The sequence below is a fragment of the Patagioenas fasciata genome, chromosome 1 (assembly GCF_037038585.1).
Source record: "Patagioenas fasciata isolate bPatFas1 chromosome 1, bPatFas1.hap1, whole genome shotgun sequence".
Classification (NCBI taxonomy): Eukaryota; Metazoa; Chordata; class Aves; order Columbiformes; family Columbidae; genus Patagioenas; species Patagioenas fasciata.
This window is the reverse complement of record NC_092520.1, coordinates 65,235,221-65,248,859: the sequence shown is the minus strand read 5'-3', so window position 1 is coordinate 65,248,859 and position 13,639 is coordinate 65,235,221. Positions and strand designations below refer to the sequence as shown.

General features: G+C 41.5%; 1 protein-coding gene across 1 annotated transcript in view; it reads left to right on the top strand.

The window, feature by feature from the left end:
* SH3RF3 (SH3 domain containing ring finger 3) overlaps positions 1-13,639 on the top strand; it is a 258,423-nt gene that overhangs the window by 197,046 nt on the left and 47,738 nt on the right. The window contains exons 5-6 of the mRNA XM_065829568.2: positions 8,915-9,015; positions 12,659-12,829. Of these exons, the coding sequence (XP_065685640.2) occupies positions 8,915-9,015; positions 12,659-12,829 (272 nt within the window). The remainder of the gene's footprint in view (positions 1-8,914; positions 9,016-12,658; positions 12,830-13,639) is intronic.

Below are 13,639 nucleotides of genomic sequence, written 5' to 3'. Positions count from 1 at the left end.
GAACAACTCATCACCATGCACAAGAAGTCCATTTGTATTTGCGAGTGTTAGTACAGGCTCCTGACCAGAGGCCACATGTTCAGGAAAAGCTGAGAACAATGTCTTGCAAGCTCCCAGTCCCAAACGGTGACAGTATTTGAAATGAAAAATGTTCCTTGAAGTGCCTCACTATATAAATCACTTGGAAGTGTGACTCTTTATCAGTTATTTAGAAGTGCTGAATTTTTGCTGAGAAAATGTAATAGCAGAACTCTGGTTGAGCCTTGGCCGATAACCTAAATGTGCTGACCATGAGAAGCATACAGATTATACTTAAAATCCAGAGACTAAAAATGAACCTTGAATTTTCAAGTGCAAAATGGGCTCTGAGAAAATAATATAAATTCAGGTATTTTTCAGCTTTGGTCTGAAGTCCAAATTCTATCCAACCTGCTCTGTTGCTGGCTGTGAATGACATCTGACCGGACATCCATCAATGAGGATGAGACAGCTGAAACCTGGGGCAGCTATCTCAGGAGGCTGCACCAGTCAAAATAGGAAAAGAGAAGTAACATTAGTCTTACCTGTGTTTCTGTTATTTAGATAAAAATATTTCATGAAAACAGCATAAGAGACTTTACTGAAGTCTAACCTAAAGTACTCTATGGTATTTGTGCATTCCCAGTTCTACTCTAAATTATTTAGAACCGGTTCCAAACATTGCATGTTTGTTGCATCTCTATTTTAAATAACTGTATAAAGAATGCTTGTTGAGGGTTTTGCAGGCAGGAGTTAAGTTTTATTAAGCAGAGAGTTTTGGGCAGGCATGTAAGCTTGTTTGTTTTTTGGGTTTTTTTTTATCGATAGATCTTTGAATATACTGTGCAAATTGGAATATATTACATTATTTGCCAAAATTGTTGCAAATGAGACACATGAACTGACTCAATCTGCCGACTGGTTACATAAACTACCGAGAATCCAGGTCAAAGCAAAATCGCCTTTCAGAAACTACCAGTTTAGCAACAGTGTCTTCTCTTTATCCTATGATTTACCTCATCATAAATACATTTTGAGAGATTTTTCAAGAACAAAAAAGCTTGATTTTTTATAGGATCTAGGAAGAGAAGGTTGTGGTTTAGAAACATCATTCAACTCTACATGAAATCTCGTAGCCTGTAAAATGAAAACGAAGTATTTTTTTCCATATACTCCTCAGGGTAGCAACTTGAAAACATTTTGCCACTGAAATAATTTTTGCACAGAGCTAATCCTGAGGCTTTACGCTACCTGCCAGTCAGCTGCTGATTTGGAAGCCTCAAGAACAAGCAAGGCACTCTCTTGGTATTTACACTATACCACAAAATCCTTCCCACCTGGCACACACTGTGTGTGCATGCATGAATTAGAATAGAAACCACGATAGAAAGCACTACAGCTTTTTTTTCCCCCTTTTTTGTTTGTTTCATTGGGGGGTTGTTGTTATTGTTTTAGTGGGTTTTTTTCTGGTTTGTTGTTGCTGTTGCTGTTTATTTGTTTACCACTACTGTCTCACTGGAGAGGGGCTTTTTACAGGAGGCATTGCACAGGATACCAATGAGTTTGTTGTGCAGTTATCAAAAAGGTAATTATCAACATGGGATTCAATTAACCTCTTTTAGAGGTCAAGATTTCACTTTAAACTTTCCTGTCTCTCTGCGTTTGATTTTTCATGTTCTTTGATCGCAGAATTTGAAGAAACTGTTTACTATAAAATTATTTAAAACCTCGTGGTGGAGAGCTAGACACTGGTGCTCAGTGCTGAGAGAGAAACAAGGCTGAATAAAATATAATTCTCATGATGCCCATTCACATGATGCTTAATTAGTCCTCATTTAAGGGAAGTTAGAAGCTGCAAACCAGAATAAACAGAGCTTTATGGATGATAATGTTAGCTGAACATTTGGAAGAAGATGGCAAAAAATATTTGTTTGCTTTTTCTTCTGACTTGCAGCCGTCTTTAGATTGCAGGAGAGTGGAAATGGAAGCTCAGGAAATGCATTCACATGACTTCTCCAGCTCTCTGCATAGCTCCATGAGCTATCCACAGAAGGCATTGTCTGGAGTCTTTGGTCTCCTATAAGCCAAAAAATGATTAGGGCCAACATGGTGCTAGAACACTCTGGCACAATATTCTACCTCACTTTAATCTATGGCTGCAGATATTTACAGGTTGTAAGAACCCCTCAATAAATTCTAAATCTTATAAATTTAGCTCCACTTTTTGCAGGAAGGAACTGAGTATTTATGCAGCTATTTATGCAGCTGCAGCTGTTATCATGCACATTTGTTTGTTTTTTACACACATACCATTATGGAAGAAAGAGTCTTACTTTAGAATTGGTAAGTCCGTTTCAGCTCCCACTTTGGTAATTAGCATTTGATGAGGCTATTTGATCTTGCGTGTAACACTTCTCATCAATACTTGGTGGCACTACCATGCATTAAGTGCTAATACATTATTTCTAGGAACATTAAGGCCTGGAGTGATTGCCACAGTCATTGTTTTATGGAGTTAGCAAATTAGAGAAAAGAGTCACAGGAATCTTAAAGGCCATTAGTCTATTTTTTGTGATGTTTCCAGAGGACGATACATCAGCCTATGTGAGCTGAATGTTTGAGTGGGTTTTTTTCTTATTTTAAAGTAATATTAAAGAGAAATTTAAAGTAAGCTGTAAATATGCATTCAAGACATTAAAAGAAATTTTCCTCTGAATTAATGAATGTGATAAGTGCCCTCTGGTGAGACAGTGCTGGATTTGCTTTGAAGTTAAAATAGAGATTTCTGGTTGGTGATTTTCTAGATGATAAGAACATCCGTCTGATAGCAGCAACAACTATTTTTTCGTGAAGGATGCTGCAACCTGCAATATCACTGTATTCTGTTCCTAGTTTTATCACTGTCTTTGTGGCTTCTATTCCCCTCCAAGACTGAATCCTGTGCTTTTGCAAGGCACTTCGCTAATCCCTACAGACACCATGCCTTCTCAAATTAAACCACAAACAAAGCCATAAAGTACTGGTGGAAATCTAAAGTAAATCTGAAAGGGAGAGAATAAGTTTATGCTGGAAGTTCAGACTACCAGTTCTTATGTTTTCATAGAGGCGTCGATGGGAATAGGGAAAGGGAATGAATTTGAGATGAGGTTTCAGCCCAGATGAGTAGTTATTACCTTTAATTTCCTGGTCTCTGGGGGCTTGTCAGTAATGTTTTGCCAGGCTGGTTGCTTTTAAATATATGTCAGAGCTGACACAAGAGGCAGCAACATCTCAGCAGTGAATTATTTACTCAAGAGTACATACTATAAACTGTAATAGAAATATAACATTACATATACATTGAACTGCAATTTGTTTTGATGCTCCTGGAGTTCTCTTGCAAATAATATTTATCAATTGTAGGAGGAATTACATCCATTTGAGCTTAGACATGTTGTGGTGACTTCTGAGGACATCAGACTGTTTGTTCTCACCAGGAGATGCTGACTCTCAGGCTGGAGAATCATCTGCAAGGTTTATTTTCGTCAGCTAGCTTTGGCTTTCCTAGTTTTACACGACACCAGAACAGTACCTGGTGCTGTGACTCACTTAAGCATCTAAAAACAGTGTTGGAAATGCTCTTTGGGGACTGAGAGCAGAGACCCTGTGCTCTGCTGCTGTTTTTCTCCAGAGGACTACGCTGCTTCTAGGACTACAGCAAGTTTAGCCAAGCACCATGCAAAACTTTGTGCAGAGTCTTTCTTCGTTCTTGACCCTTGTATAAAGTCGTCTTGTAACAGCCAACATGGAGACTGAAACTCCATGGAGAAAGAAACTATTTCTGAGGAGGACTCGAGGCATGAGTTTCTACAAGGCATTAGCTTGAGCTGAGGGGGAGGTTATATTTCAGTGGTCATAAGGAGACTGTTGTGTTTAAAGACACACAGTCCTTTCATATTATTATCCAGCCCATGAGTATATACTCACCTACTTCTACAGAACAGCAGGTGGTAAAAACAAGCAACACAGCATGAGCTGGGAGCAAGAGATCTGTCACATGGCATTGTTGTGCATGGGCTGAATGTATAGACCAGGAGTTTTACTCAAGATTTAGCCTTCCACAGTACAGGTGATGTTGTTGTGTTACTAATGGGCATGAAGAAGCAGGAATTAGTGCAGAGGTGTCCAGAGGTGATCTTCAGCAAGCCTTTGTGCAGCTGCTTGTCCCTGCTGGCTGGCAGCTGGGACTGTATTGTCCCTTGGAAGAGAAGAGCTGTTGCTGCTGAGCTGAAAACATAGGCAGCGATAAGTGGTACTTGGAGGATGCCAGATTGGAGTGGGAGCATGAAGAAGTCAGATTTGGCTGTTTAGTGGCCTAAGTAAATGGGATGAGAGTTGGCAGTGTCTAGTTCAGAAAACTGCACACCACCATTAGAGTAAATGACCTCCTAATCAGGAGATGTGCTACAGTGTAATTACCCAGCAGGTCACATTTGAAAACTCAATGGCCAAATGTTTAAAGGCATTATAAACTCATAAGGATACAGAGGGGCACCAAATGGTATTTCCAGAAGTGACTCTTATTACTTAGATTGCAAGAAATCCATGGGAGTCAGACTGTGAAGTACTTCTCAATGCCTCCCTGCGAAAACTCTGCAAGGTGCCTGTTTTTATTAATAGGTGCTCACGCGCCTCTTGAAAACCTGGCTGTCAAAGACATCCCCTCCTCAGTAAGGCTTAGCAATGGTGAGTAGCAGAGGTGGAAGAAGGATTAAGATGCAAATGCTGCAGCATTTGGGGTCTCCCTGTGTGATGCCTGTGTGTAGCTGTATTTGCATGCCCGGTGCCACAGAAACGTGGATCCCGCAGAGACATGCCATCAGAATGGAGAGAAGGGACACACAGACCTCCCGAACAGTATCAAAGCAGAGAACAAAACACTCAGATTCTCCAATTCCCATTCCCTTGAGCAGATGGAGAGGAAAGGAGGACATGTTTAGCACCTTGTTCCTTAGATCACAATAGCAAAAGTACAACCTGTCTCCAGGGCTAAATAAAGTAGGAAAACAAACTAAGCCCTGCTAGCAGCTGTGATGGAGAAAGGCCTGCTGTGTTCTCTGGGAGGATTATTAGCATTACCAGTAGCTGGGGAGGCCCACATAAAATAGTAGGAATGACAAGTGGAAAGGTAAACTTCCAACAAAGGTAATCAGAAGTAGGAAGAAATAGAATATTATTCTTTCCCAAAATTTCAGTCTCTTCAAAAAGTTATTGCAAATATTATCTTGCAAAATATTCTAGCAATATTGTATCTTATAATGTAAGCTAATTAGTGATACATAAGAGAGAGAACAGGATCTTGAAAGAGAAGCCTTACAAAGCCTTCATCGACTCTGTCAGTGACTGTACTTTAAATGCAAAGCTGGTGAACATTCAGATGCATAGCAGCAATCAGGCAGCCACCGAGAGAATTCGTCAAAGAGCACACAGGCGAATGAAGCTGCAGAGCAGAATACTTGTGTGAAAGTAAATGCCAAGATGTGAACGGAGGAGCTGAATTCAATGCTGTGGAAAGCTGGTGGGTCCTGTGGAGTAAAACCTGATGATGAAAAGTGGGGTCATACGCAAACTGCCAAGTACACCATCATGTTAAAGCCTACATGGGAGAGCAGCTAAAGAAAAACTGGAATGCAATCAGGAAGCAGGCACTGATTTAGAGTTCGGATGCATATGGTAGTAGTAGGCTGTGCAATGTGGTAAAAATGAATGGTCTGTAGGGTCCAAACTGGCAGCAGATGCAGCAATATTAAAGTAACAGGCCACAGGCAATAAGCTGAATGTTAGGGGGATTGAGAACATACTGAATTATGGAGATTTCTTTGGGATTATTCAAGGGAAGAAAGCAACATTGTCATCCAGCAACACTGAATGACAATTACATGACATCTTAATCCGTAGGACTGTTATGTTAGCACAAACATAAGATGACATAGAAAGTACTTGGCTCATGATTCCAGTAATACAGAAAATGCTGAAGCCACCATTGTCAGTGCAAATAGACAAACAGATGATGCTCAGACAACTGCGCGGCTTTCCAGACTTGAGCTCATCTCTCTGCAGAGTTGGGCTGGCTTAGCCCAGGGTACCAGCGGTGGGCAGTCCTGGCTGGGGTAGCAGCACCTCTGCAAACTCTGCCTTCACCCAGGCGTGCCAAGAGAGGATCGTAGGAGCCAAGGAAGGATAGCACGGGTCTTACACTGCTGTGATCTTCCCTGCCTTTACAGTTGAACCCTGAGGACGTTCACTCAGCTCTGTTTTTTCATGAGGTAAAAACAAAGTGTTTTGTGCTACAAGAAAAGGGTGGGGACCAATCTGTTTTGCTGGAGACACTTTCTCTAGCTCAGAGCAGGCATATACTGGTGGCACAACACGAAAAAGTTTGAAGCAGACGATTTCTTACTTACCTTTTGCATGAGGCAGCTGCCAGGTCTCCCTGCCCAGTATCTTCTACAATCCCTAATGCCATTAACCAGCTCAAAATAACAAATGAAGGAGCATTCTCCAACTATCCCTACATTTTTGCGTGGGCTGGTGTTTTTTTCTGTAAGTTGATATTATCTCACTGATGTGACAGGCAGGATTAATTAAGCCTTAGTCACAGAACTGGAAAGAATGCTTACTTTTACACATAGAACTAAGAGCTGCCGGGAACCTTCATTGTTTGAGCAAGCAACCAAAAAGTGAGAGGAAATAATGAGAAAAAGGAGATGTACTTGTCACTACAACTTCATGATTGAGCGTAGATGTCGGTGAGAGAGGAGGCAGCTTGCTGCTTGTTGCCAAAAGCTATGGATGGAATCACAGAGCAGTGTCTTCATACTTTGCTGCATGATTTCCAAATGATATTGTGTTAATATACAGCAAAGCAATATAGAATAGCAGTGCAATATCAAGACATGACACTGTAATAATTATGTGGGCTTCTTTGGAATGAGATGACCTTGAAATCCATTAATTAAGTTACAGTATGTGTCTTGGTTTAATTCAGTGTCATTTGTAAGCGCAAAAATTGTCCCTGTGTTTCTGTTCTCAAAATAGATCAGTATTTACTATTTCTTAAGATAGCATTTGAAAACAGAAAAGCTGCACTGGAGGTCTGTGAACTGCTCAAAATCTTTGTTGTATGTAACAGGCTCTGTCTGAACCTGCAATTTCTGCATAAACTTTGGATCCTACTTTGTAGAGCCATTCTGCATATGGATGTGCATACAGCATTTGGTTAGACTTACTAAAAGAGTCTTTTTCCCAAGAGAACCCTTGTTGTGGTTTAACCCGAGCTAGCAATATAACCACGATACCTACTCACTCACTCCCACCCCCAAATAGGGGAGAGAATCATAAGGGAAGAGATTAACCTGTGGACTGAAATAAACACATTTTAATAAAATAACAAAATAAAACTAATATACTGTTGCTGATAGTCGTATGTATAAAATGGAAATAGAATATAAAATAAAAGATACTCAGTGCAATTCCTCACAAGCTCCGTCCACACCGAGCAGCCAGTCCCAGGCAGCAGCACCTGGTCCCAAACAGCAGAACCCACAGAGAGAAGAGAGGAAAAAAGCAGAAAGGCCCAGAGGCCCCTGCAAAACAGAAGAATGGCAAAAGGCCAAAATAAAGAAACTCCCAAACAGAACTCCACTGAAACGGAGCAGAACCAGTACAGGTCTTCATCCCTGTCTGTCCCAGCTCCCAACTAGCCAGAAGATCCTGGCTCTCCTTAAATATGAAACATGATGCTAATGGCATGGGATATTCTTGTTGATCAGTCTGGATGTCAGCCAAGCTCTGCCCCATCCATACCCAATTCCCAGCTCCCTCACACCTGTGGGCAGAGCACTCAGAACGTCCTTGGCTCCCAGACAACAGTTAAAAAGTTTAACTTTTTCCCAGGGTGTTATCTTCTTGTTCTCAAACTAAATCCAAACAATGACCATGCTAGCTATGAAACAGAAATGTTTCTAACTGCATGAAGAAAATTAACTCTCTTTCAGTCAAACCAGCACAAGCACTACAAGTTTCATGAGCCCAGCTCTGCCCTGCCTTTGCAGCAAAATCGGTTGCTACAGACCTTCGCACTACTTCAGGAGAAGTTTCCAGTCAGGATTCCTTTTTGACACAGATGAATGGGGACTTTGGTGAGACAACTCAAAAGAGTTTGCCCTGCATACTTTTGCTGAGCACAAGGCTTTGAAAAACAATTACATTTAGAATGGCCTTTCAACATTAATAGCTGGAAAAGATCTGCCCCGTTCTCTGTATGAGAGCAAGGATTTATCTGCTGTGGTCAAAGTGAAGTGGACTCCTACTTTCTCCATTCAGAGGTACTCCGTTTTGGGTTGTGTTGTCACCTTTTTCTTAAGGAGGAGAATATTCAGTATAAATACAGTATACAGAGATGAGACTACGTTTTGGGAATTGAATAGTATCTTGTCCACAGATCGGTAAACATTAACCAAAAGAATAAAAATTTTAAAACAAGCTTTTGAGGGCAAAGGGTTACCTTTAACAAAGCAAGTATGATTTGCAGAGATGTACATGTTGAGCTGATTTTACAAAGCAGTCAAGTAGTTTTGCATTCTAAAGCTTTTAAGATCTGCATGCAAGGTACAACTGAATTTCTCTGACAGGTACATGGAAATGCTGTTAATAACCTAATATCCCTTCTGTCAGAAATATATTTTTGGAATGTGGAAAGCTAAAATATGTCTTTTTAATGCAGTACCGTGAAGTTAGAAAGTCTGGGAATTGAATAAAGATGTGGTTTTTCTCTTCTGTGCCTTCAACTCATAGCACTTTAGGAAACGGTAGGCTTCATGTTAATCTTTGTATGTTCTTCTTTGTGTATTTTCAGGATTCCTCTTCAATTGGAGCAGCCACAGTAGCTGGTCCCAGGACAAGTGCAATAATTGGAGATCAGGGAACACCACCGAAGGTGCAGCTTCCCCTCAATATGTAAGCAGCTCATCTCAGTCGCTCCATACCCTTTCTTTCCAATTGTGTGTGTGTGTGTGTGTGTGTGTGTGTGTGTGTGTGTTTGAAATACGGAAGCCTGAATCTCAGCTCAGGAACATTCTGAGGGAGATCGCCATTTCATACATGACCCAGCCTCTGCTGAAATTGAAAAATGAGTAAAGAAAGGCAAGACTTCCCCCTTTCTCTGTGAACCCTTGTAGACTTCAGGTATATTTATTACATCTGTATGCATCACTGTGGAACAAACAGAATATCTCTCAGCTAGATAAAATCTTCTTCCTTCATTTAAAGCTCTTAAAAAGGTGTAGTCCCATGCGATGAAACATCTGATACATTCATCATTAACCAGAAAAAATAACTCAATTCCATTTTTTCAGTGCCATAAAAATGCAATGAATGAACTTCATATCATGGGCATACGGGCTTATTAAATGGAATGTAGAATAACAGAAGGTTGACTAGATATAGAAGAAAAAGAGTAGACTCCATTAAAAGAAATCTCGTCTAGCCTGGTTGGTTGATCTGGTACCTGTCTAGTTAAACTACTGAATCCTTTCCTCTCATCACCTATACCTTGTGAAAGCAACAGAACTGTATAGACACACACACATATGCACACCAGTATATTAGGGGTTTGTGATATGGGTAAAACAAGGTCTGAATACACAAAAAAATCCTAAAATAACATAGCAAACCTGCTTTAAGGAAAATAGAGGAGTTGGAACAGAAACAAAACAAATTTGTTCTTGGCTACTACGGTGAGATCTTCATAGCTGAGGGGTACCACACATCACTGCCCCACAGAGAGGTCTGATCATCACCCTGCGACCACCCTGTGCAGCCTGTATGGCACATAGCAGGCTACAAATTTACTTCAAACGTTACCCAGGCTAGGAAGAAGTAACTGGCAGTATTTCCAATATTTAGTTGCTGAATCAGGACATTTTCCAGTTCTCTGGCAATGTCTCTGCCTCCATGCCTCAGCAAGCCTCCCCTTCTCCCTCCCATGCTACGCCTGTCATCTCCCCGGTGAAGCAGCCTCGTAATCCAGTCTGTCATTTTGCATTTGTGAGCCAAGTTCCAGTCAAAGAGGAAGCATTATCTGAAAGTTGTAGCAGAACTGTGGATGTACAACACTAGACAGAGCCCTGGGGCTTCTGCATTATAAGTAGAGACACAGGCAGTTCCCCAAGGCCAAGAACATGAGCTACCTTCTCCCTTAGGCCTTTTTTAGGGAACTTTTAATAAACATTTTGGCTTCTTCTAGGTCCTGTTCCCTAACCCTTAGCCTCACTGTTTCACATAGCCCAGAATAACTTGCTATTACATTTTGCAGTATTTCAGATTGTTGGTTTATCACTTTCTTCCCAGTGTCAGGGAGTTTGCTGAAAATCTAGAGAACGGTGAAACGTGTCCGAGACCGAAGGCTTTGGCTTAAGGCAAAATCATCCTCAGCAAATGGGACCACTAACCCGGATCCCTTGCCAGAGGAAAAGCCCAGAAACTCTTTCTGGGAGGGAAGCTGCCTGCACTCACATTGTTTTCAGCCATATGTGACAGCAAGTGTCCCGCCAGCTCTCCTACAGCCCCATCTCTGCCAGCACACGGGGTGTACGCCTGTCCCCAGGGGGTGGGCATGCCAGCCATGGCCAGACAGTGGGCCCAGGCTGAGCCTGTCACTGGGTTTGGAGAAGCCCTGTCTTTTTGCAGGCTGACAGAGGAAACCCCAACCGCGGGCATCCTCACTGCCCCACATTGGTGGTGGGGTCACTGGTCCATGAAGAAAGCACTGATCATCTCCATCGTCCCAGGGTCACACTGTGTGGTTCTCACATACAAGTTTGCATCAGTTTAGCAATACAGAGATCGCTTGGTTTTATCACGGAGTCCAGGCTGGGCTGTTGTACACCTTCTTTTAGTCTTCACAAGGGTTTTTATACTCTCTCTGGAAGGTGTTCTGGCCTCTGTTATATTGTTTATTCAGGCGTACTGGAGGCTGAGTTGGGGGGAATTTGCAGGAAGGAATAGAAAGAAACTAGTAGGAGAGCTGCAGATAGCTGTAAGGGAAAGATCCACTCAGGGTAATTTTCTTTGCACCTTCTTCCAGTGTCTCAACCAGTAAATTGCATTATTACCTGCAGTCCCCTGGGGAAAGAGCTAAGTAAGTCTATCTAAAATGCTCTGTCCTTGACTCCCCACTTTACACATAGCTTCTGAATATCAGCCCTGTGTAAGCAGTAACTTAGAAAGTAGTCAGAGCCACACTTTCTGCTTCCTCAAGTGATACAATTTTGGCACTTTTTGTTATGGCTTAGCAGAGCACTGTCCTGAAGAATCAGCACTGAAGCATGCAACCTTATTTCATGTCAGGGTGATGCATTTTAATGTTATTCAGTTCATAAGTAGCCTTATGTTTCCCACAAGGAGAACAGCTACAGACCTGCACAGGATCACCTGATTATATAGGCTAAGCAAAAGATGTGCAGGATGGTTTCTCCCATCTGTTGACTTATGAAATACTGTTTCTGATTAGGTCTTTGTACCCTATGCACATGGTAAACATGGTCATGCACATCAGCCTAAGCATGCCCCAAGGACGTGTTACCGAATATTTCATATTCTGCTCATTACTGCTGTTTATTTACTGCTTTCAGAATAAAAATAAAGAAATCTACTGGTACCATAAAAGAGTAGAATCAGAAAAACTAACAGGATTTATTCCTCAGTTGTATTTCCTGGAGAGCACAAGTAAAAAGCCATGTATCATTTTTATTGGCTACAACTCTACAATCACAATGGTTATAGTTTTCATTATTTCTCTAGTTCACTGCTCTAAGGTGGGCAGCAAGCCTTTTCTCACCCACCCTCGAGCCAAAGAGCATTCTGCTGCACTTTGTAGTGTAAATGCACTTTCTGTAAGTGTTTCACCATTTGTTCTAATCTCCCTGCACTGCCTGTAAAGCACAAATAAAAAATAAAAATATTTTTAAAACAAACAAACAAAACAACAACAACAAAACAAAACAAACACATACACACAAAAAAGGCACAACCTTGATCTAGAATTACCAGAGATCCCTTCTTTGCATTTGTAGAAAGGTGACAGTACGAAAAAAAATTTACGAAGAAAGTGGTGTTCTGTGTGTGCATTCTTGCTGTCCTGTCCCAAGTTTCCATTATTGCCCAAAGTGCAAACAATCATGCTTAATTTTTCAACAAGAATCTCTCTATGAAAAGCCTTCCCATTCACATCCTGGTTACTCTGGCTATCTCAGTAATTGCCTTGTTCTTGTGAAACTGCTGCTAAATTCTTAGAGCCAGTCCTGCTTTGTGGCAGTGTTTTGCTTTGGTTATGCCCTGGCAAGAAGTGTGCCGTAATAATTTCTAAATTAATTACCTCCTGACTTTAATCTGGTTAAGTTATTCCTGTCTTTTCTTAGCATCCAGTTGACTTTGTCTCTGTCGTTCCATGTTTGGTGTGCTGTGATGATGTCCCTTTTTAACCACCATTTCTGAGCAGTGTTTCTGCTCGCTTTCTGCTCTGCGGGCTTGGAGTCAAAGTGGGACAGATGGTAGCTGACCTCAGCTGTGTGCTTTCTTCTGGTGTGGCCTCCTCCTGCAGCTACCTAGCCCTGTACGCCTACAAGCCTCAGAAGAATGACGAGCTGGAGCTCCGCAAAGGTGAGATGTACCGGGTCATTGAGAAGTGCCAGGACGGCTGGTTCAAGGGGACATCTCTGAGGAGTGGAATGTCCGGCGTCTTCCCAGGCAACTACGTGACTCCTGTTTCCAGGTGAGGACCACTGGCCAAGGTGGATATGCCTGAGCTGGGACTGGGAGGGATTCTGCACCTGGAGGATGCTAAAAACAATGTAGCTCTGCTTTTAAGTTACATTCTCCTTCCAGAAATTTTCTGGTGGCATTGCAGACTTGAGTAATGAAATTTGATGGTTGTGGCATTGGAGTTATCCATGTTCTCAGAAGCCATGTTAGAAGATGGCACTTACAACCTCTGACTTTAAAAAGTCTGATGGGTTTTACGATTGTAAAGGTTTTACAATTATTAAAAACCTATTGGCTAATGATTTATTTATTGTTATAAAACTACTGGACATGTAAAAGGGATAAACAAAATAAGGAATTCTCTTGTCTTGCTTTTCAGTAGCTCGTCTTGTAGATTTTGTTTTTCTTAAATCAAAGGACTTGGATCATTTGGATCAGGACCAATGTTTGAACCATTAAAATTCAGAAGCAGTAGGAGAGTTCAGTAAATGGCTGGATTTTAGCTACCTCTGTCTCAGTTGCAGAAGAGCAGAAGAGGAAAGAATAGTATTTTGGGGAAGGAATGCCCTTTCTCTGAGTTTATTATTGAACAACACTAAATCAAAGGATGTTTCTGACCTATAGCCCACTCTGAAATAGTCTGCAAGCTGAGGAGAAAGTTCATCAGTGTGTCCCAGACTGTTTTGCCCTATGTGCTCCTTGCAGGTGAATGTTGTCGTGTGTACACCCATAACTCCTTTAAAGCAACCGTGGGTTTGCAAATGGAACTCACTCCTCCTCATGTGCTTTCAGTCTTTCCTCCCACATGCACACAGTCTCC